At 41.6% G+C, this 25,735-nt stretch overlaps 1 protein-coding gene across 12 annotated transcripts in view; it reads right to left on the reverse strand.

Annotated features, from left to right (window-relative positions):
• msi2b (musashi RNA-binding protein 2b) overlaps window positions 1–25,735 on the reverse strand; it is a 277,906-nt gene that overhangs the window by 113,216 nt on the left and 138,955 nt on the right. For all 12 annotated transcript variants that reach the window (XM_023152789.3, XM_004557380.3, XM_004557383.3 and 9 more), the window contains exon 7: window positions 5,426–5,474. In XM_023152789.3, coding sequence (XP_023008557.1) covers window positions 5,426–5,474 — 49 coding nt within the window. The remainder of the gene's footprint in view (window positions 1–5,425; window positions 5,475–25,735) is intronic.

The raw sequence follows: 25,735 nt of genomic DNA on the forward strand, positions 1-25,735 counted from the left end.
CCTGCGTGATGTGAACTCCGAGGTATTTGAAGCTGTCCACTCTCTCCACTGGGCACTCGTTGATGACGGGGGTCTGGTAGTTCCTCTCCTGCTTAGTGCTGAAGTCCACTATCAGCTCCTTTGTCTTACTGATGTTTAGAAGGAGGTTGTTCCTCTGGCACCAGTTCTCCAGATTCCTAATCTCCTTCAGGTAGGCCGTCTCGTTGTTATCAGAGATCAGGCCCACCACGACGGTGTCGTCAGCAAACTTGATGATGGTGGTGGAGCTGGTAGTGGCCACACAGTCATATGTGTACAAAGAGTACAGCAGGGGGCTCAGAACACACCCCTGGGGGGCTCCAGTGCTGAGAGTGGTGGAGGCTGAGACATGTCCGCCCATCCTTACTGCCTGTGGTCTGCCAGTTAGGAAGTTGGAGATCCACTGACACATAGATGAGCTGAGTCCCAGATGCTCCAGCTTGGTGGTGAGTGTGGAGGGAATTATGGTGTTAAATGCAGAGCTGTAGTCTATGAAGAGCATTTTAACATAATTCCCCCTTCTAGTGTCCAAGTGAGTGAGTGATGTGTGGAGGAGATGAGAGATGGCATCGTCTGTGGAACGATTTGGACGGTAAGCGAACTGTAGTGGGTCCAGTGTGTCTGGTAGTGAAGAAATGATGAAGTCTCTGACCAGGTGTTCAAAGCACTTCATCACTACTGAGGTGAGGGCTACAGGGCGATAGTCATTGAGAGAAGCAGGGTGGGGTTTCTTCGGGACAGGAACAATGATGGACTCTTTGAAGCATGTGGGGATCACCGACTGAGATAAAGAGATGTTGAATATCTCAGTGAACACAGGAGCTAGCTGGTATGCGCAGTCTCTTAGGATACGACCTGGGATGCCGTCTGGTCCTGCTGCTTTCCTGGTGTTCACTCTTTTGAAGGTTCTCCTTACTTCATGCTCGGAGATGACGAGCACATTTCCGGTGCTGGCAGTATCTTCCTGTCTGCAGCCGTTAGCGCCGCTAACACTAGCATTGTTGGAGACCTTAGCTGCAGCCTCGAAGCGAGCATGGAAAGTGTTCAGCTCGTCTGCCAGAGTCACGGCTGCGTTCATCATACCGGTTGTTGGTGCTTTATAGTCCGTTATTGTCCTTAGTCCCCGCCACAGGCTCCTAGAGTCACTCTGTTGGAGTTGTGACTCTAGTTTCCTCCCGTAGCGCTGCTTCGCCTCTTTCACCGCTCTCCGCACGTTACATGGAGAAACCTTTTGAATACAAGCGTGCTGATCCACACAGGTGTGCACACAGGTGTACACACGGGTGTTCACAGACACAAACTACACCTTTCTTGGCTGCTACCTCAAAGCACATTGCGCGCTGTCGATCTTGTGTGCTGCACAATAACATTTCATTAATAACATTTAAGTATCTACTGTTATTTACTGTTAGCTAGTTTATTATGATGGTGTTGTGTTTATTATGTTGCTCTTTTTTTGTTTGTTTTCTCTTCTGTTTTTTCTTCTCTCGACGGGTGATCCAGGTATTTTTTTTTCTTCCTCCCTTTCTCACTATCTCTTCTCCCCTCTGTTTTTCTTTCTCACCCTCTCTTTCTTTTATTCTTTCTTTCTCACTGTTCTATCCCACAGTCATGTCTGTCCCATCTGTAACAACAGAAAATAAAATAAAATAAATACATAATAATAATAATAAAGGTCAATCAAATGGACCAATATGGCAAGGCCATGATGAGCCACTTGGTAAAGTAAATCCGCTAGGCATCTTTCTTGGCCTTCAGACAATAAATCTGATGGCTAAAGATCCAAACGCGACAGGCAAAAAACAAACAAACAAACATACAAAAAAAACCAACTTACTATACTGGTTTAAATTTTCAAACAGTTTGTTTGTTGCAGCCAATAGAAATTGGAGCGAAGCAGCCAAACAGAAAGTGAGATGATATCTCAGCTACTGTATTGACACCAAGCTTGATGTTTAGATTTGGTAATTCTTCTTCAGGTCATCAAAAAAACAAAAAACAAAAACAAACAAACAACAAAAAACCCCCATGCTTCGCCATGGGAAGCAGCAATAATTAAAAATGCACTTTTCCTATTGGTGCTTGCAGCCAAGCTTTTATCGTGACCAGATCAAGTTGCCATGGAGACTGTGCCGTGCTGGACTGCTTGATCTGTCATCATCATCATCATCATTATCATAATCATCATCCATGAAACTTGCAAGTATATTTTAGCATCGGAATTGCATTGCTCTAATTTCTGTTGTGCGTGTGGTTCTTGTTTTGATTTGTGTGTAGTAAGAGTGATGCTGGGAAGCTGCTCGTGAATAATATCTATGCTAAATATTTTCACCTTGTACAAGGTACCTTTTGAATTATACGTGGGGTACAATGAGAGTGCTACTGTGGTGGAGAAGCAGGGCTAATTACGGTGTGGTAGAGTAGCACTTAATAAGGGACGCTTACGAGTAACAAGACAAAGAATTCATTTATCATCTACTGTAACTTGTAACTCACAAATTAAACCCCAATGCTTTGGCGGATAATGATATTTGCCACTCTTTCATCATGCTCTCAATCCCATCCTTTTACAGATGCCATTTTTCTGCACCCCTGTAACACTCTTCATGGCACTGCCAATTGTGTTTGACAGTGAAAATCACATTTGAGATCATAGATCATATGTCAGCCAGTGGGACGGAAGGAGGTAAAGGGATGACAGAACGATTTTTGACTCAGGGCTATACCAAAAGCTTTTATTTCCCACCCATATAGCTTGTCTTGTCATCCAATTTTGGCATGTGAAGGCATGTTGAGGGGGCTGGAAATGATGACTGGTATGTGTAGTCTGTGACTGCTGTGCTCATGGCCCTGTCCCCAGTCTGTGTTTTGGAGCAAAGGCACTGTTTGCTGGACCTCCTGCACAACCGAATAAACCACCCATAAACAAGAAAAGTTAAAAATATCTTGTGAAATAATGCCCTGAAATTCTCCTCTCTGTCACAAAATGAATGTCAGGAGAAAAAAAAGGGGAAGGTTGTAGGGAGGCGGAGCAGGAGTCGGTGAGGGTGGGGTGGTGGTGGTGGTGGGGGGGGGACACTGCAGTAGAACATGGAACAATAGGCGCCCTCTGGCATCAACCTCTGGACAGCCCAAGCCGCTCAGCAAAGACACTGAACTCACCCACAATGAACTGCTGCAGCGGGAAGGGAGGCTTTAGAGAGTTCAATTTCCAACACAATTGGCTGTATTCTACTCCTTTAAATGCCAAGGAGATGGTGTGCAGCGTGTGCCTTTGTGAGGAGCTTTGCTTACAGCGAGTGTCCTCTAACAGGAGAGACAGAAGGAGAAAGACTAGAGATGGCGAAGACAGGCCAGAATGGGAGATGGTTTGGGGACAGAAATAGTGTGACTGGATAGAAGAAAAGGAAAAACGAATAAGACTGAATGACCGGGAGAGATAGAGAGTAAAAAGGAAAAAAAAAAAAGAAAAGGTAGAAACGAGAAGGGTAGAGAATGTCTCCTCTGGTTGTCGTTTCGCCAGGCTCGCAGGACCGTCTGAAGGACAATGCTGCTACTAGTGAAGTGTGACGTTTGTCCTCTATCCAATTCACCACAGCCCCAAAGAAAACACTCACAATCAAGTGTCGATCATGCATCTCAAACACAATAAGCTCTTCCAAAAAAAAAAACAAAAAACATCACATTATACAGCAATATACAGCACTGACCTTAGGTAAGAAATGTTTAGGGAGAAAAACAAAAAAGCTACAGAAATGACATTCAAATGAGGCCATCTGAACCTTTGCTGTTGCGCAGCAGTAAAAGAGCACCTTTAAGAGGTTTTAAGTAGTAAAAATAGCATTTTTCTTTTTACAGTATAACCTCCCAATGTTCAAGTAAATATAGCAAATAAAAATATGACCAGTCACATTAATGGCTCTGGTGAATAACTTCTTAGAGGTTTGTAATATTCTGCGCCATTCATCTGAAAGACCTGTTGTGCTTTTTTTGTTTTTTTTCCCTCAAGATGAAAAAAAGCAAATATCTACCGTGTCAAATTCCCACTGGAACAAATAATCAAAACGCTACTTAGACAAAACAGCAACCGCAGGAAGAACTGCACCTGACGCCTGTCTCCGTGTCACACTCAATATAAATATGCCCGCTGTCATCAGAAAAATTGCCAAGGAGGCTGTTTCTCCATCACTGTCTTCATTTGAAGGGCATTTTGCTGCCCAAAGGCAAACGCCTAACACACTCTCCAAGCATGGCGCCCAGCCCCTTTCACAGAGGGCTGGCGGTGCAGCAGACAGGAGAGAGAAGAGCAAGAAATAAGAGAGAGTGTGAGAAAAGCCTTCGTCTCAAAGCAGACCTCACACTGGGTTCTGTCACTACAGATCAAAATCCCCTCAAAGCCATAGATCACTTCCACTATAGTTCACATGTTTCACACTTAGAAACTGTTTACCAGACTCAAAAGAGTTTGCCTCCACAGCACTCACACACGGATATAGCTTAAAAACCAAAGACAGAGCTCACTCGCAAAACAATAACTGCTTTCGATCCCAGAACACTGCACTTAAACATTTATTCACTTTGAGGGGACGACTTCTTCGCTGCAAACAAATATTTACATCTATATGCTCAGCCCAGCTGAGTGAGAGGGTTGTGATGCCAGCTCTGCCTACAAGTGAGCTGACTGGCGTGACAAACACAGCAGTGTCTGCTCCTTTTTCTTGTGGAAATACCTGTCAGCGCCTGTCGACTGCTCACGCACACAATGATACATACAGGCATAAACAGCCAGGGACAGTCTGTCTCCTAAAAAGTTCCTTTAGCGTACCTGTGTGAGGCAGCAATACCAACCATCGCACAGTTTTGAGGATAAGTGACAGGCCTATATACGTGTCTGCCGGTGGTTAAGTCGGGGCCTAAAAGAGTGTCACTTGGCTTAAATACGCCGACGCCGCATTGTGGTGCAGGGAGGAAACCTGTCTTTGGAAAGTCCTTCTGCTTGAGAGAGAAATGTCCCCCCTCATCTCAGATAAGGAGCTGATGAGATAAAGCGATAAAGTCAGTGCTTCTCCTGGGTCTTATCTGATGCTGTTATCTGACTGCACAGCACCCACCATCTCGCAATCTTTACACCCTTTAAGCACCTCTCTGAAACACTCACACCAGCATCATCGCAGACACACACACACTCTCCATCTAACGCTCAAACATTCTAAACACCGTACCAGCTTATTGATTACTTTGACACGCTCCCATTGTTGAACAGATGGCACACCTAATATCATGTGAAATGGAACTGTTCTGTGTTATCTCATGGGGAAAGGACATAAAATGACTATTTTCTCACCTTTCGGAAAGACAGAGGGGGAAAAAAACATCAGGAAAGGGGGAACAGAAGCTGTGCACTTACCTCTATGTCTGTTAGTAGTCTTATCAAACATAAGCATGGCATCATCAACCTGGAAGACATAAGAGGAGTGCCGACATTAGCTTAATCTTTTCGGCAAGTACCTCGCATCACCTTCTCCCTATTGAATCGCAGCTCGTCTACTCGCAGTAATTGCTCTTAGAATATTTATTTTCGCTCCTTTACACTGATTTCTTCCCCAGCACCCCTCTCCCACATAATAAATCAGAGTTCACGCTGTGTTGTCGGGTTACCACTTCCGTGTCCATCTATAGATTAGAATTTCAGCGATAAAGAAATCCATGCAATCACAGTGGCGTTACGTGTTTTCTGGATTAGATGTGGCAAATATGTGAAGAGCAGCAATGGGAGAAAAATTAACAAAAACTACCAGAAGAAAAAAGAAAGAAAGAAGAAGAAGAAAAACAGTGTTGACAATATGTTTATTTTGATGAACACTGATGTCCAGTCTTGTGGAGAGGGACAGATAGACACATTATACTAAGCGGGTGTGAGACAAATGTGATCCTTCCTCATCTCAGAGCCCCAGCAGCCCCAGCAGCAGCAGCAGCATCCACCATAATATCATCCTTCATCATGTCCAATAAAGCCACACACAGACAGGCAGAATTTTTTTTCACACATCCCCGAAAAACAGATCTCTAGACACACTCTTCTTTCTATAATGCTGATGAAATGCTTAAAAAACAGACTGAGGCATGCTCATTTAGCCTGTGATGTTGTCTAAGAAAAAAAAGAAGAAAAGAAAAAAAAGATGGAGGAGTAGAGAGCAGCAGCAGCAGCAGCAGACAGATACAAAAAGAGGGAGCACTCTGCACCATTCACTCCCTGGTTATGGTCTATAGGTAAGTGTAACTGTACTGAGGAGGCTTAATAGTGTGCAAGTGTGCATCTGTGCTTTTCACGGGAGGGTTACAAAGCTTCGGGAGGAGATGGGAAGAGACAAGAATAGGGGGTCTCACTCAAACCGAACTGTCTGATTGGATAAAGAGAAGTGCCTGGCAGCCAGGCAGACTAGCGCTGGCACGCTGTTCGTGCCACCCTCTTGCCACACATTTGGCACACAAGACGTTGGCACAGCTTGTAGGGCCAAGTTACTCACTGTATGGCTCACAGGCACTTGATTTGCTCCTCCCTAAATTATTTCCAAATTGTCAAATTTAGCAAGCAATACTGATGTGAATCCTCAAGTAACTTATACACACACCCAGTGCCTGAGCACCTGAATTGCTGTTTGCCAGACTACCTGAAAAGGAAGGCAGGCAGAGCCTGCAGGTAAATGTTGCGGAAAGGTAGGGCTTATTAAATCCTACAGAGTTGCATCACTTCTGCAAATTAGTGATAAACAACAGCTGTGACAGAACAAAACAATGGATGTTACGTGTGGTTAAGTTAAGCCAGAGTCATTGCAAGAGAGAGACATGGCAAGTGAAGAATCTTGAATTAAAACGTGGAACTTGTGCAAGGGGTGATATTGTTTAAAATGGCAGGCAGGCATTTCACACTCACTTTCTAAAATAATAATCGCTTGCTCAAGTCTTTACAAAGAGGACAAAAGTTAGACAGGCAGTCTATCTTAAGTACTGTCAGGAAATGCTCAAGTGTGGGTATAAATTCAGCAGAGCTGCTGGTACTTGAGCTGGCACTTTTATACAATCACTAACAAAGTTATTATTTTCCCTGGACTATTTCTCTTTGTCAACACAAAAGGGTAAAAAATAATAATAATGAAGTTTGCAGTGTCTCTGAAAAATGTGCTATCTGATGACTGTGTGGCGGGAAAATATTACAGGGGGAGTACAAATAAACAGCTGCCGGGCAACATCACCTGCAGCAACAGTTTTCTAAACAGACATTTAAAATGTCACCAAACCTAACGTCTGTCTCATTCCAGCCGATCTAATCAAAATCACATTAAAGTGAGAGGAAACTGGGAAACTGCAACCCATAAGTGCTAATGGCTGCAGTCCACTGGCTAGGTTTAAAGAACCCAAAGAAACTTGTAGACTGTTTAGTGTCTACACCGTACTGAAAACAAGAGGTGAGAAAACTCCAATTTGGTCCATTTCTGTAGCTGGAATTCAGCTTGTAGCACCAGAAAGAGTTTCTAATGCCTAAGCATTTGACAGCGTGAAAGCTGCATTGCAGAGCAAAGATGGAATGGCATGTTTACCAACTATGGTAAACGTTTAATTTGACAAGCGTGGCTGACAGCCTGTGATCATTTACATGGGAGACAGAAATTTATAGCATTTGACTTCTGTCATCTAATGTCAGTGATACTGGAAGAGCCAACAGAGTCACTAGTCCATGCATCAGTAGAAGTGCAAACAAAAATGGCATATTTATTTGACACTTAAAGAAATACAGGCACATAGAAACATGGCACATAGAACTTCCCAAAACATTAAATAGAATAGCATTGTATTTTAAAGCAAAATAACACAACATAAATTAACATTAAGACCCTACAGACCCTACAATATCAGAGAGTTCAAACATATGCATACAGTGTGAATGACATTACATCCACATGACCAAAAACTTGGCGACAGTAGGGAGGAAGAACTTTCTCCTAATAGGAAAAGACCTCTGGTGGACTCAATTTAAGGGAGTTTCATCCATCTGGCTTGACCAGTTGGTGAAAAGGGTTACACTACATAGGAAAAACTACTAGGGCACTTACAGATTATACCTATAGAAGCCGCTCAGCAATGGAAACCTATGCCACGTATTTGTGCTGATGTTAATGGCAGCTGTGGTGTGGAACTCTGCAGTTATTGAGCCAGCAGTGCATGGGCGAAATATATACAGTATGTGCCTCAGATCTGTAATTTTTATTCAGCTGTTGATCATGGAATCTTGGTAGTATCACGCTTTAATTCAGCAAGCTTTTTAGAATAACCCATTCTTTCACAAATGTTTGTAAAGACATGGCTAGGTGCATGATATTATATACCTGTGACAATGAGACAGAAAACACTAAAAACACATAGACAAAGTCACTCCATACTTTGTCCATGTGGTGTAAGAAAAGACAGAGTAGAGGAGAACAGAAAGAGCACCAACAACAGTCATGGCAAACAAATAACTTGGTTTACAGATGAAGACAAATTATTAGTCCCTTTGAAATTTAAATTTTTAATCAAAGTTTTCCCAGCTGCTTTTTTAACAGAGAAACAAATTTTCCTCATAGCATTTCTAAAAATATTGTCTTTAGAGAGCATGATTTTTTTCTATTTGCAAACAACAACAGAATTATTTCAGAAAAGAAAAATTACCAGGGTCAATATTATTAGCCCCCTGAAAAACTGACCTTTTTTGAGCCATAGAAACAAACCACTGGTCTATAATGATTTGCTTTAGCTGTGTAATGGTCAAAGCTTGTAAAATCAAGTTAAAACTGAGGCTTCTCTTCCAATTTATACACAGAACAAAAACCTTTGTTCTGTATTTGATTTGAGCTGTCACTTGAGAAAGCATAATGCCAAAAATGAAATAAATTAGTTTAGACTTGAGAAAATTAATTGTTGATGGTCACAAACCAGGAGATGGACATACAAAATTATCACAGCGTTTCTAACTGTCAAGAACTGGAGCGAGAAGTATCATCAAGAAATTCAAAGAGAGCCACACAGTACAGAACAAGCCTGGCAGAGATTAGCAAGTGAAAGATTTCAAAAAGTTTGGAAAGAAAACTACTGAGAGATGTGTCTAAACACCCCAGAACAAGACACTAGTAAATGACTTAGCCAAGTCAGGAACAGTAGTCTCAAGAAGACAATCACTAGAACCCTGCACAGGGATGGGCTGTGAGGTTAGAGAGTAAGAAAAACTCAGCTTCTGCAGAAGAGACGCCTTCAAGCCATACTGAAGTATGCTAAGGACAACCTGGAGAAGGATTATACATACTGGAAGCACATCCTCCAGTAAGATAAGATGAAACTACCCATATGGAAAAGATATATATAAATCTTATAAAGTTTGTATCTGTCTTGTATGAAACTTGTATGAAAAGCATACAAGAGTGAAAACACATATAAGATCCCTTGAAAAATTATATAATGAAACTTGTATGTTTTGGATACTTACTAAAAAAATATACGAAAGTAATGAGAAAGTGGCCACTTTCATGAGTAAATCATGTAAGCCTTATATGATTTATATATGATTTACTCATGAAAGTGGCCACTTTCATGAGTAAATCATATATGGTTTTACTATTTCTTTTCCATATGGGTAGAGCTGTTTGGCCAGAGAGACCCAGTAAAACACAGGGTGGGAGTATTATGTTGTGTGGATGCTTCAGTGCGTCTGGAGCTCGTCAAGCACGAAGGAACCACGAAGAAAGAAGATTTCAAAAGAAAATCTCAAGCAGTCAGCAGCAAAACTGAGTCTTGGTCGTCACTTTGTCTTCCAACGCAACAATGACCCAAAACATATGCCACTTTTAGTGAAGAAATACTTCCAGAAGACCAAAGTGAATGTTACAGACTGGCCTGTGCAAAGCCCTGACTTGAATCCCACTGAAAATCAATGGGCTGACTGAAGACCAAGATCCATACCAGAGGACCATCAAATCTGGGAGAGATTGAGAGACTCATCAGAAGAAGAATGGGCTGGGAGATGTGTGCGAGACTTGTTGTAAACCACAACAAATGCCTACAGGCTGTTATCCAGCAAAGGATACACAACTGACTGTTAGCATCAGAGAGCTAATAATGCTGATGTTGGTCATTTTGGTGCTTATGGAATAATTGATTTTCTGTGTCCAAGATCAAACTGGGATGTTTGGAGAAGCTGTGTTAAAAGTTCTTTGCTCTGTTTAAGAACTTGGGAAATAGTAAAAAAAAAAAAAAAAAAAAAAAAAAAAGCAGAAGAAGAAGAAGGAGGAAGGAAAAGACAAAGAAAAAAAGAAAACAAAACTCACCTGTAAGTCTGGATGAGTTATTACAGTTTTGCATTATTTAATTAGTTTTCATTTAATACGTTTTTGTTTTCAGTGTCATTTCAAATTCCAAAGTAGTTTTAGTTGTTTCCGTTTAGTTTTTATTGTTACAAAATGTTTCATTTTAGTTTTTATTACGCTGACTGTATAATTTGGAGAGTTTATGTCAAACATCCAGAAATAAAAATGCAAATACAGTGCTTTTTGAAGACAGCCTAAGCATAGTCATGTAGACATCTCAATAAATAGACCAACATTAAAACTTAAAGAGACATCTTGCACTTTTTAATTTGAGTTATCTTTTTATCGGTAGACAGTGGAATTTCAGTTAGCTCTCATGTTTTTAAGTTCAGTTTTTTTCTTCCCCCATTAACTATTTTTTCCACACATAGTTTTTGGTTTTTTGTGTCATTTTAGTTAACTCTAACAATCTCGGCTACAATAAGGTGAATAACATACGTCTTTCCTCTTGCTGTCTTGAGCACTGCGGTGGGTTGTGTTGTCATGTGGTGCTGTATAAACAAGTGGCCCGCAGTTTCATCAGCCATCAGCCACCACGAGCCCTTCATGCAGTTTGACATTCAGATATCTGCACTCTAATATTGATAGTATTGCCACCATAAAGCCATTTACAACCTGAGAGCAGAAAGACTGCTACTTTGTAAAATGAAGTGAGGTCTATTAAAGGAAGTGTATTACATAAATGTGTGAACTGTGTTGTTGTGACATTATTAGAGAAGGACCATCCTGTCAGCGAGACCCATCCAACAAAGAACACAGATTCACAGTGAAGCACTGATGGGCACTTTAACAAAGAATGTGCACATCATGTGAGGGTCACACTCCAGCAGGTCATACTATACACCCTCCCCTCTCTCTCTCTCTCTCTCTCTATGCCACTTGCAGAGTCTATAGAACCATCTCCCGTGCTTCAGGGCTTTTCAATGTAGTTATTCAAGCAGAACACAACTGTGTGCCTCCATCTGATAGAAGGTTAAGGACCTCTTCACTGCTCACAAAAAAAAGCCCGCCACACAGAGGTGAGGCCAGGCTCACCTCAGGGAAGAAATCTTTCTCTGTCCTCCTCCTCCTTCTCTTTCACTCTTCCTTTTCTCCTGGCACAGTGAAAAGAAAGGTTCAAAGGATAATGGCTGTCTTATCACTATGTAAAAAGGGAATGGGAACTCCAGCGAAGTGCCTGGCCTTTTGTGACAATGAAGAAAAGAGCAAAAGTCTATTTCACTGTGGTATATGCACTGGAACAGTCCATGACCACTTAAGAAGAGGCTGCTGGAAGGCAGTCAGCGGGCGAGAGGCCGGGCAGCTCTTTAACTGAACCTGCAGCAAACACATCTGAACCAAATAACCTCTAACAAAGGGCCAGCAGAAGTGTATGTCAAGTGTTGGCTTACTAGCAATACACAGAAAGAAGGTAGTGATTTCATACTAGAGCCCTTTCCTCTTTCTGAATCCCATTGTGCAAGCTCTTACACTGTTGCTATTACAAATTGTTCATAAGTCATGTGAAAGAACTTCTGCCTGGGCTTTAAAGGCATTGACCAACAGATCGCACATTAATTGGTGCACTGGGAGCTTTTACGCATTCACTGTGTTGTCAAACAACTAATCAATGCAAATGCTAGAAGACTAGCATCCTCCTCTGAGTTCTGGAGAACCAGAGGAAATATTTGGTGTCCTTTACAGGTTGTGTGCTTTGTAGTGTTTACGCAGTATTTAATGCACCTCTGAAGGTTTTATCTACAGCATGCCTTTTGGTTGAAGTTAAAAGACTTTTTTGCTCCAAGTTCTGTCTGTGAAACTATTTTTTTTCTCTATTGTCGTGACCACTGAAGGTAAGTCATCTTTGGAGTAACATGACGGTAAAGCTCTATATCACTCTGCTTCAATAAGCCGTGAAAAAGAGACCTTTTCTGACATATAGCACAAGGTTCAAACTCACACCAAGTACAACCTCTTTGTCTGTGTCAATCCATATGTTTGAACAAGCACAGAAAAATACATGCTAATTCTAGAAAAAAAAGAAAAATGTGGTTGAATGATGAATTATGTATCAAAGGACAAACACATCAATAAAGGCTAATGTGCTCTGTTTTTGGACAGGAAAACAGCAGAGGTGCCAGGTGACAGGGGGAGATTTAAGAGCTCTGGAAATGAATTATGACAGCTATTTAGATAGGTGTCAAATGCACATTTACATTCAGCTCATGGCTGAAGGCTAGAGGAGCTTTCCTGCAATTTGGGGGTGACACTGATATAGATCATATCTGATGCCAAAGGAACGAAGGCCTGAGCCACAGATAGTGACCTGAGAGTAGGCTGTGCCTATCCTTTTGTTGTGTCTGTCTTTGTACTGGCACCTGGTGCGGCTTTGTGCTGGCTGCACTGGGATACACAGTGGTTTCTTTTCTTGCTTTTATTACACTTGCTGTGAACTTCATTTTTATCTGAGTGGAAAGAATTGAGCTGTGTGTAGTTATTAGGCAATTTTGGTGTCAGTTTTGGTGTCAAGGATTACTGGGATTTGTGCTCACGCTGCCAACACCAAAGCACCGACTGGGCTATTTGCATCAGTTTACCAGGTGATGCTCAAAATCATTTGTGGCCAATTCAGCATGAAAAAAATCCTGCTACAAATGCCTCGATTACAAAAAAAATATCACAGTGCCAATTTTCTATTGGCACAACTCAAAGCAATAAATACAGATCATGTGAACAGGTTTGGCCCTCAATATACCCTACAGTAAAAGCGCTTTTCATAAGTAGAACCCTGGTTTAAGCTGTCTTGCTGGCAAGCATCCATTTTTCTCAAGTGTTTCTGACTAAAGGGCCGACTCCCTCCTATTTCAAGGGACAGCTGCTTGTAGCCGAACCTGCAGCACAGCCTTGCAGCCGGGTGGGTAAAGGGGGCAAAAAAGAAATCCCTCCATCGATCAGTGATGTATCACATCATTATTATCATTACCGCTGTGACAGATAAGGTCATGGTCGAGGAGAAAAACTCAGCTCGCGCTGCCCCTTCATCAACACTCCCCTCGCAGTAGTGCATCTAATATTCTATTACAATGATGGCAATTAACAGAGAAATGATAGCGACCAGTGACAATAGACAAATTTGTGACAACCCTTTCAATTGTTCTTTTGTAGAGGAAATCTATATCATTGTCTGGGAACGTTGAGCTGCAGTGTGCTGCATCCACGCTTGAGCGCTTTTACAAGTGGTAGTTTAACGAGGAGCAGAGGGCAAAATTTTAGCTCCCCATAAGCTCTTGCAATTACACAAGGTGGCAAAAGGGACAGCGTTCTTAAGCGTGAGCCGAGATGGACGAGCTATTCTTTCAGCGTCCAGCGAGCCAGGGGCCAGGCCAGCTATGTTTAATCTGGAACGCAACCTTTTTCTTTCCCAAAAGGAATATTCCTTATTATAATGGATGAGTGGCAACCCTCCGCAGAAGTGATAAAAATGCACGGCTAGAGTGCAAACTTAACACACACATCACACACATACAGATAGAAAAAGCACAGCGATGTCGGGGTGAAGAGAAGCTTATCTGCTGTCTGCTCTGTCTACCACATTTCTCTCTCTTTTTTCTTTTAAGTAAATATGTCTGTTTCATAGTTTCCCCCAGCAAAACTTTATTCCTTAACTCTTTTGAAAATAAATAAATAAAAATTTAAGAAATGCCAATTTGCACAGATTTAAAGGGACAAATACTTTGTTACTGGACAGAAAACACAAGGTGCTGCAAGGCTGCCCTAGAAGTGTAACATATTAATCAGATGCAAATACAAAGTCTTACCTGTTACACTATATTCTGTATAATACACAGTGTGACGCAACCACAGAGCTCCACAAAGGAAACTAGCTGGCAGTATACACGCTTCATCTATTATTTTTATATCCACTGCTGAAAAACAGAAGCAACAGACAGATTTGTGTTTTTCAGCATTTATTCCACAGAAATTCTTGTGTATGTAATTATTAATGATATACACCACTGGCGCATTGTCACTGCTTATTCCACTAACTTTCCCTCTTGTTGACATTAACAAAATGGCTTGAGAGAAACAGTTGAGGAGGACAATTCCTCAAATCTGTCAGGATTACATATTTATGAGGTCCCCTGCTCAGCATCCAAGGAGGTCGCTATGGTGATACAAACTGATGTATATTCGAACAATGAACTTTGCTTTGTGTGTCGAGAATGCCTTAGAGCATTGTTGAAATGGTTAGAACAGATCCTACCACGGAGCTCTGAGCAGCTTTCAGATCAGCAAATACACAATTAAAAAGACAGTCATGCTGAGGCCACTCTAATCAATGTACTGTTACAAAGAAATGTAATAAAAGGATGATGGAGTGATGCCTTCAGGAGGCTGCTGTATTGTTAGAGCAGACTGTAGCACTGTTGTGCCACAAAAATATTTTATTAGCACAACTCCACACATCTAGGCTCCCACAGAAAAAAACGATGGAGGTAACAATGAGTCATACTCTGACACCCTGTTCTTGTAATTGAACCAAATTTCTATACAAAACAATGTTTTATTCTTAAGTAATCCCAATTATGCACTACAGAAACATAACACTGTCACCCAGGGAGTCTTGTTTACCTACAATTAAGGAACATTCTTTCGACGTCCACCCTCCAAACCAACCATCTGTGATACTGAGCAGATTGTATTATATGGAAAATAGCCTCAACATTTCATGAAGGATAAAAGTCAGCTTTCAGACTGGTCTTAAAAGCTGTGTGTTTCTCATTTAAAACAGCCACTGTGACCCCATTACACAGAAGGAAACCTCAGGTTCTTCCTTCCTGTGTCAACTAAAGTTCGGTATATTGCTCGGTCTGGCCCTCTGTTTGGCCTCACAGAGGCATGTCCACACACTTGAGCTCAGTATGCTTGAGGAAGTAGGACTTGGTCTCGTCCATCAATCCGCCTGTCTTCCTTTGCCAAGCTGCAGGGAACTACCCATTATGGAGTCATTTTATTAATAGGGCCCCTTTCCTCTCCGCCACACTCTTGCAGAGTGCCTCCTCATTCTGTCAGAATGGAGTATGCCTGCAAGCCACCTCCATGAAACTGCTGCACCAGGGCCCTCCCTCTTTCTCCCATGTGAAAGCTCAGGCTGGGAAATATTATGCTTTCAAGCTAAAATAGTATTTGGAGAGGTGAGCAATCCCTAAGCCCTACAGCAAACAGTTTAACATTGAGGACTTATTTAAAATGATGTCCTTCCTCCTAGAAAGCCAATCAGATTCCTCTTTTAGCAGACACACACATGGACAAAGGCACAAACAAACACACAAAACAAGTTTGACATTCTGCACCCCCCTTTTCCCCCCTCCTTCTTGTAAATATATAGCTCGGAGCACCTTTGACCAGAGGGTGTGGAAAGGTCAGAGGATGCAGTATAGTTTAGGGAGGATGAGTGAAAACACATTGCAAAAAGGTTAAAGACATGGCCGGGGAGAGGTTTGTTTAACTGGACTTAATATGAGGAGATTGCAGAAGATGAAAAGGATTGAAGTGGCATTAGGGTACACAACTTCTATTAAATGCATTTGAATACATAATAAGTTCATTCACTTCAAAAACTTTTCCCATATTCCATTTGCCGTCTTGTTGCTGATATTTCATTTCATTATTTACTATATTTTGGAATTCAAATATTCAGCCAACGTCCCTTTTACTGTCCCTCTTAAAGTTTTTGCTGTTGCTCTCTCGGTTTTCATTGCAGAAGCAGTAAAGGTGTGCAGACAGTTTATGCCAACATAAAAGCAGCTACCAATGATTAAACCTTTTTTCAGCACCTTTCTTAGAAGCCCCATTCCCATTCATTTTCAAACATAAAGAGCCTGTTTTAAAACTCTATTATAAATGCCACCTACGCAGATCCAGTTGCTTAAATCAGGCTCACTGTGTTGCTAAAAGAGTATTTCGAACCATTCCAACTTTTAGCACTAGTCAGAATTAGCATGCAGGTAATATGCCAGTGACATGCCTCAGTGACTGACAGAAAAACTGTCTGAGAAACTTTTCACCTTGCTTGCTGATAAGATCTTTATCTAATTGTCTGCATAGTGCAAACTAGAAGGAATACGAATAAAACTGGTATCAATATTTCATAACTGGGCTAAACTGCAGTGAGGCAGCAAAACCTCTGTTTCTTAAAGCTTTATTCTAAATGTAACTGCAGCATACTTAACAACATTTACTAATATTGAGTATAGGCCTGTTAGACTTTAACTCAGAGTCAATTAAATTTAGTTTCAGTTCAGTTTTATTTATACAGAGCCAAGTCACAACAACAAAACAGCTAGCTTAAAACTACCACAGATAAATCTTACGTTTTGTTTACTTGGACTTTTACAGTGTAGGGCCAGAAAAGCTCCAGTACTATTCATTTGTAAAGATGACCACATATATTCGCCTGTCAGGTCAACCATTCCTACCGCTTAAATGAGCCACCACTGACAGCCTGGGTTGTTGTGGAGAAACAGCGGTTGGTGCGATTTGGCGTGTAATGCAGACTCAGGAGAGGTTTGTTCACATGTTGGTGCCCTACCCTACAACATTCTGATGCTGATTGGTGTATCTGAGCACAGCAACTATCTGGCATTTAAGTTAAACTCAAAGATGTTCAAAGGATGGCTATAGGCCAAAGAACTGCAGTGCTGCTTTTGCCCTCAAGGTCGGGATGTCCCAGTAGCTCTGATGTCATGTGAAAGCTATGGATTGCAGCATAACTAAGTGTAACCCACCTAAAATCTGCCTCATGAAAATGAACTGCTGTTCCCCAAGAATGTCAGTAGGTGGCACTATGAGATTGTTTAGTGCTTGTGAACTTGAGTTGAGAACTATAGAGAAGGAGAATAGCGCTAAGGCTACGTATGCTGGTCGGAGCTACTCACAGAGTTTTTCCTTAACCTTTTTCTTGAACAAGGATTGTGTGTGAAGACACAAATTGGATTTTACTTTTCCGCTTGTTGGGAAACGCGGACACTTTTTGTTGATGCTGATGTACCTCTGTTTTTGTGTTTTTTGTTCATTTCCGGTGAGTTGACTAACTGCGCTAGCATAGCAAGCTAATCGTTAGCTCAGTATAATGTAAATTTCATGTGTTCCTTTTAAGTGCTGTATTATCTTTTTATTTCTTCACTTGTGAATGTTTTAAGCCAATCGGAAATATTTCTTTGGAAGCTAGTAGGTAAGTTTTATTTATTGTAATGAGATGATAAATATGAGCAGTCTTTGGCTAAATAGTACTGCGACCACGTTTTGCACTTTCCTCGTGCATCAGTAATGTACATTCTCTCAATTCATTGGATTGATGTGACTGCTGTTCACAAAATATGAGATTTGAGTTAAATTTGTATGATGTGGAAATTGTTTTAAGGTTCTTTGATTAATTTTATTATTGATTGCATTAAGTCGTTATATACAAAGAGTGAGAGACATTTGGTCACTAGTGTTGATTAAGTTGTTATATGATATTCATGTAAAATATGTTCACTGCCCTGTGCAGGTTGGTTTTTTTGTTGGAGTCTAAAGTTGCGAGCCAGGATTCCGGATCCCCAGCTGCGATGCAGGAAAGATTTCCAGCCTACTTAGAAGTGACAACTGCGTTACTTCTTGACAGATAAGCTTATGAGATCTCAGAACAATACACTACCCGGGTAGTACTACTAACATTAACACTATACACACACACTCACACACCTGAACTGAAAAGACTGAAAAGAACTCTGAACACTGAACTCTGAACTCTAAAACTGAATACACAGACTGACAAATATGGACAATTGGAACAGTTGTGAACTGTTGAATGACTGTTTTTGGTTTTGTTTTGAATAAATGTTGACTGTTCTTTTAGCTGTGTGTCATTCGCTCCTTAGTCGATTCCTAGAGGCCATAAGCCTAAGATCCTAACTTTCTCTACATTCAGTAGTGGTAAAGTATCGTGTGTTACATAAGCGAAGGTACCGGATCACCTGATTCAGCCTTAACTATATACTTAGTCAAAAAGGAAGGTTTTTTAAGGTCTAATCTTAAAAGTAAAAGAGAGGTTTTCAGTCTCCCGAATCCAAACTGGGAGTTGGTTTCACAGAAAAGGGGCCTGAAAGCTGAAGGATCTGCCTTCCATTCTACTTTTAAATACCAGAGGAACCATTAGTAAGCCAGTAGTCTGAGAGTCAAGTGCTCTATTGCGGTAATATGGTACTATTAGGTCTTTAAGATAAAATGGGGCTTGATTATACAAGAATATCAGGCCTAGTTACGAGGCCTGCTATTTTTTTTAATACACACTATTACACTAATAAGTTACTTGCAAGATAGGGTCTTACGTACAGTTTTGATAGGCATATTATTGAAATAAGGTATCTCTTCACCACTGATATGGAGTTGTGAAATGCCGGCTTAACTGAGCTCTTTTCTCCAGTGGAGAAATGACTAGATAGAAATTAACCTAGTCTGAATGAGTGCTTGTCCTTCTCTGTGATAGTGTCTGCTCTTCTTCACATGTGAATCTAAGAGGTGGCCTTGAATGGGAGAGGTCGCTTTTAGTTCACTTTGTTGTGTTTGAGTATACTCAGGAAAGCAAAAGGCTTCCACTGTAGCCCTGTGACTGCTTCAGCTTAACTAAAAGACACAGCCAGAAGTGCCTCACATAATAAGCCATTTACTAATTGTGTTAATAACCAGCCGGAAAATAAAATCTCAACAATGGACTATTTTGTGTCCATGAATTAGTGAAAGTGCTCAATGACTGTTCATGAGTCCGATCCATAAATCTCTTTTAGGAGACAAGGTGTGTATTATGTACTTTGATATTAATAGGTGAACAAGAGGGATAAAATGAACTGCTAGGCTCAAGTGAATAGCATTAATTTCACTCACAATGGCCACCACCCCTAATACCTGCAGTGTTTTACTTAGATTAGGGTTACGCTTTTTTTTTCTTTTTTATAAGACCATTTCAATAATTTGACATTCCTCCCCAGAATGGGGGAGAATGAGCGTCGATAAAAACTTTTTTTCCCCTCCTCCTTTTCATGCAAAACACTTTCATCTGTCATTTCATGATAGCCCGTCTCTCTTTGTCAGCATAAATACGGAAGCCCCTATTTGAATATGGTTACACATCCCTCTATTTATTAAAGCTTGGATTAACATGACAGGAAGTTTTGTCTGGGGGCTCTTTAAGATGGCTCAGAGAGGCAATCTGGTGACAGTAATAGGATCCAGCTAATATACTTGACTGATGCTCCTTTCCCAGTGTTATAAAGCAGAACAATGGGAGTGGGGTTCTGGGAGTGAATACATTGTGTTTTGAAACTGTGTGTGTAAGTGAGTGTGTGTGTCTGGGGGGACGAGGGTGCGCTAATCAGGCAGAATACCATCACTTAGCAAATATAAGGGCTGAAGAAATAAAAATACTAAAGGTCACAGAGCAATTCCATCAGGATAAGTATGCTACAATTAAATGAATAGACAAAGGCTCTGACATTAGTGGGAGCTATAATAATGTTTTACTCCAGTGTCTGGGAGTTTGTAGAGATTTGTTAAAGGTTGGCTTTAGAAAATAAACAGAAAATCATTTGATTCCTGCTCTTCGTCCGCTGGAGAAACACTCGAGTTGCTATTCTTTCCTCTTTGATGTCAGGTGTTGGGGGAATCCTCGCGTGCAGGCATTTGTTCTTTTTCTTTATTGAACATAGTACTATTGTATTTGTTTGACTTAAAATCCACAAGAAGCCTTTAAAACTGAGGCATAAAAATAAATCTGCAACAAGGTAATCAAGTATCGCGATAAGTGAGCAGCAGCAATGACCGCTTTTTTCAAAAGTGTGAACATTTCTCTGCTTTCCCTTCAAATGTCACAGCATAACCTTGGGGGCTCTGAACTGTAAATTTAAGTGTTGTTGTTTATATTCTTGTAGAGCAAGTGATAAATTTGCTAATTAAGAAAGTAATTGGCACATTATTCGCTAATGAAAATTATTAATCATCATTAGGAGAATGCAGGTTTGTATTTCTGTTTGAGAAAGAGGTGGAAAAGCCATTGTTTGCTTTCAGTTAATCCTGAAGAATATTCAGAATGCATCAAACATTAATCCCTGTATCCTAAACTGAACTGTGAGCCGAGTGCGTCATACGCCCCTGCTGTTTACCTTGTTGTTGTTATTTTCACTTGTGCTTTTTATTTTTCTAAACTGAGTTGTTTTGTTGTTTGTTGATTCCAAGTTGTGATAGATATTGCTGTCAATATTACTCCGAGAGCCACTTGTTTACAGACTATCTCCATATGTCAGGGAAGCTATGGACGGACCGGATACGCGTCCATGAGAGTGTATTTGTGTGCATGCGCTCAGCCTAGATAGGTTAGCGGATCAAGAACACATCTGTTTTAGAGATAGAGGGGAATCTGTGTTTCTCCCCCAAACCTCTCAATACTAATTAACGATCCACTGATAGTGGCCAAATGCCAGCTGTCATTAGCGGCCGATGCGGCACAAGTACACAGATGCAGATGTGCACGCCCTCAAACCCAGATGTGTGGCGGTCACCCACCACCAGACCACCGTAGGTCTGTGGATAAGATACATTAACCCTCCAACTCCTCACGCTGCTTCCCATATACCTCAACAAGCGGTAACATGGAAAAACGATATTAATCTCAACATGCAGCTATATGTCTGGTCTGTACTGCATGAGAGCTGGTAGTGAGCTGTGCCTGTTAAACAGACAGCACTTACACTGTATTCTTAAAGACGTGAATGACAACCTCAATTCTCGAGTAGCTGTGGACCTTTGACTTCTTCACTGATAGTGCCATTTGCGTGCTCTCAACCAGTGTGCTCGGTAAAAGCATCTGACAGCTATCTTTGATTTTATTTAGCAACGATTTCAGCTATGCCTGTATCTAAAAGGATGTGCCACCCACTCCCTTGTCTCTTGCGTGGTTTCTCTCCGCCTGGATCTGTCACTCTGTGCCTCGGTGACAGGGTCAGATAGAGAGAGCAAAGCAGCGAGAGGTGTGACACTGTGAGCAGATGAGGGTCTACCCGTATGGAGGCCCCCAGCATGACACCCATCACGGCTACCCGGACAGCCGCCAGTTGGTCCGAATAATGCCGCCCACGCTGGCTTTGGCAGGAAGTCCAGAAGCCACCGGACCACCAGGCAGCCCTGCTTTTTCTTTCATAATCAAACGGAGCCATCATTAACGTCGATATTTGCACCAGAAGAAAACATTCAAAGACTATTCAAATCGTACTGGAAAATTTGGTGATGTGATATTTTGCTACGATTTGTAACCTTCTAGCATTTACTAAGTATTTAATGGGTATGTGTACCTACAATGATAACAGACAGAAAAAACACCCCCCCATCCCTCTTTAAAATTTTCCTTGAAAAACCAGAGCAGCCTCGCCTCGTCTCGTCTCTCTTCCCCTCTCCCAGTGCAGCCTGCCTGCCGCCATCTCATGACAGCATCTCTCCATCTCTCACAGCCCTCTGATCTCTGTGTCAACAGGCGACACCAGCAGCTCGCACTAACTCAGCGCGCATCAGCCCATCTGCAAGGCAAAAAACGCCCCCTATCTACACGTGCATTTAACGTATGACGATGGATACGATTAATGGCGGAGTTAGCATATACCGTAAGTGCGTGGCAATGTCTTTACAGCAGACAAGGTACCACTTGAAAAGATGCCTTGCTTTGCAATAAAGACAGCTCGTGAACCTTTTCTGCAGATTCTCCACGAGGCTGGGAATTTGCAAGCAGCAGGTATACGAGATCAAAGCTGCTGCTGACATTCTTGGCAAACACAGATTTATTCAACTCATCGAGAATTGTCGCAATGTTTTCTCAGCGGCCTCTTATCTCGATGTGTACCTTTACTGATGGGGGTTTATTAGTTATCAGTGGGCTAGGTGGGAGGCTGCACGGTTGTCCAGCTCAGGTCCAAACTCATACAGAGGATGTGATGACAGGATCCGAATCGCTCTGTGGTTACTCAGTGGAATTCAAATGCCAATCCCCCTGCTCAGCGCCATCTCCTCTCCCTCTCTCTCGCTCTCTCTTTCATTTGTCATCTCGCCCTCTCTCTTCCCTCCCCTCTCCCCCAGTGTTTGTCAGGGTTGGTGATTAGCTGTCACCCTCTGCAGAAGCAGATAACACCCCACACAGCCCGTTTCCCCTCTGGGAGCATGCACACACGTAAAACAGGGAAACACACAAATACACAAGTGCGCGCACATGCATGCAAACTAAAGGCACTTAAAAACTCTGTCAAATGCAGTCAAAATTGTGATGAGTGTATCACAGTTTTGCATGCATTTACTTCAGGCATTCTCATCTATATAAGCTCCATGGTAACTATGGCTATCGTTCAGATTTTATCATGTTAATCGGTTCCAGTTCTTATTAACTCTGGCTCCAGTTCTTTTATTCTCTACACATTTAGGCTGCCACAAACTGTTATTTGTCACAATCTTTAAAAACATCTCCTATTTTGCCATACACGTGTTAAATGTTGCATCTTTTCATGCTGCTTTACACGGGCTGGAAATACCTGATTTTCAGACATGTGGATCGGCGTTTTTATCCCATCAGATCCAATTTTTCTTATCCTGAATGAATGATTTTTGGCAGCACTTTATATTAATCTACTCTTATTCACCATTAACTAGTTGCTTATTACCATGTATATCAGGAGCTTTTTATATTAATTAGTGATTACAAAACACATATTATTGCCTTCATTTACAACTAATATGCCATTAACTTTAAGAGTTTTCCCACAATAACTTCCTAATTTTTGACTAATAACTGTCAAAGTGCATGTGATGTAAATAATGAGGACCTCAGTGAGGAATGGGGAACATAATCTGTGTTAGATTTGGAGTTATTTGCACATCAAAACTTTTAGTATTTTATTACAAAAGAAAACATTTATTATGGAGAACTGTTATTCTTGCAGCACTGCTTTCCTATAAACCTTATAGTGAGCAACGTACACATGCCTAATATTGTGTTGGTCTCCCTTTTTCCTGCCACAACAGCCCTGAACTGTCGAGGTATGGACTCCACTAGACTCCTGAAGGTGTGCTGTGGTATCTGCACCAAGATATTAGCAGCAGATCCTTTAAGTCCTGTAACTTACGAGGTGGGGCCAACATGGATCGGACTTGTTTGTCCTGCACATCCCACACATGCTTGATTTGGAGGTCAAATCAACACCTCAAACTCATTGTTGTTGCACTCCTCAAACCATTCCTAAACCATTTTTGTGGCAGGCCACATTACACTCCTGAAAGCCATCGGGGAATACCGTTACCATGAAAGGTGAACATGGTCTGCAGCAATGCTTAAGTTGGTGGTACATGTCAAAGTAACATTTATATGAATCACAGGACACCAAGGTTTCGCAGCAGAACATTACCAAAAGCATCTACGTGCCTCTGGGGCTAAATTTCTTCCCATAGTGCATCCTGGTGCCAGGTGTTTTCCCAGGTAAGTGACCCACACGAACACGTCCATCCACGTGATGTAAAACAAAATAAGTTACTGAGACACCTTTTTCCATTGTTCTGGTTCTGATGATCATATGCCCATTGTTGGTGCTTTCAGCAGTAGACAGGGGTCAGAATGGGTACCCCGACTGGTCAGCAGCTATGCAGCCAGATATCCAACAAATTGTGATGCACTGTGTATTCTGACCTTTCTATCAGAACCAGCATCAACTTTTTTCTGTGGCGGCTCATTTGTTGGGCTGGACCACACGGGCCAGCCTTCGCTCCCCATGTACATCACTGAGCCTTGGCCGCCTATGACCCTGTCACTGGTTCACTACTGTTCCTCCCATGGACCAGAGATAATCAGTCTTCTTCACTTCACCTGTCAGTGGTCACAGAGTTATGCCTGATTGGTGTAAATGATCCACACCTATACATTGCAGCTGCTGGTTTTTTTTAGCCAGAAAAAGGACAGGCAGGGAACTGAAACAGCTCTATCAACTAGGGCACAACACATATATTTAGATTGTAATTAATGTACAACAACTGCTGGGGGCGGTTGCTGCTCTGGAGATACAAAGGGTTTGTCCACCAATCAGAGGGTCAGTGGATTGATGCCTGGCTCCAGTTTGCATGTTGAATCCTCGGGCAAGATTCTGACTAAGGGTTGCTCTGAACCCCTTCATTGGAGTGTGTGTGTGTGTGTGTGTGTGTGTGTGTGTGTGTGTGTGTGTGTGTGTGTGTGTGTGTGTGTGAGTGAGACAGTTAGAAAGTGCTTAAAGGCACCAATTAAATCCCTGCGCGAATATGTGTGTGGATGTGTTAATGTGGCTTGTAGTAAAAGACGTTTTGAATTCTTAGAGTAAAAAAGGACTTTGTGTGTAACAGATCATTTACCATTAACAGCTTTATTTACTTACAATCAGTAAACACTAATTAGGAGATTTCTGAATCTATTTTCTGAGTTAGAACTGCTTATTCTGAATTAGGTATTAATAAGTAAGTTTGAATAAACATCTGAATGTAAGTACTTGTGTCACCTGTCCACATCAGTATATACACTGACCACATACACTGTTAAATGTGTGTAAACTTGGGCGATCGTGGCTCAAGAGTTGGGAGTTCGCCTTGTAATCGGAAGGTTGCTGGTTCGAGCCCCGGCTTGGACAGTCTCGGTCGTTGTGTCCTTGGGCAAGACACTTCACCCGTTGCCTACTGGTGGTGGTCAGAGGGCCCGGTGGCGCCAGTGTCCGGCAGCCTCGCCTCTGTCAGTGCGCCCCAGGGTGGCTGTGGCTACAATGTAGCTTGTGTGAATGGGTGGATGACTGGATATGTAAAGCGCTTTGGGGTCCTTAGGGACTAGTAAAGCGCTATATAAATACAGGCCATTTAAACTAATGTTAGAATTCACTTTAGGCCACCATTTACTCATGTTGATGCATGGACAGTGGACAACCCAAATCTTTTTTAAATGATAAGTTATGATGAGTATATTAAAAAAAAAAAATTCCGTTTTTATAATTGTTGGAAAGGTTTCAGCTGTGGAGGTATATAACACAAGGGAGTAATAATATTACATTTAAAGCAAGCGCCCAAAGTAACTGTGCCATCGAGCAAAACCAAAAAACTACAACATTTCCCCCTCAGTCTATCCACCATCTTTTCATTACACCCTGATCTACTTGTGTCAGAATGTACTTTGACTAAAAGTTGAAAGTGGCTCATTAGCAGAAGTCGTGAATCCATCAACTTCCTGCACACTGACAGATCTCTCTTCAACTCTATTTTCACAACTC

Source organism: Maylandia zebra, linkage group LG10, assembly GCF_041146795.1.
Source record: "Maylandia zebra isolate NMK-2024a linkage group LG10, Mzebra_GT3a, whole genome shotgun sequence".
In the NCBI taxonomy this organism is placed as follows: domain Eukaryota; kingdom Metazoa; phylum Chordata; class Actinopteri; order Cichliformes; family Cichlidae; genus Maylandia; species Maylandia zebra.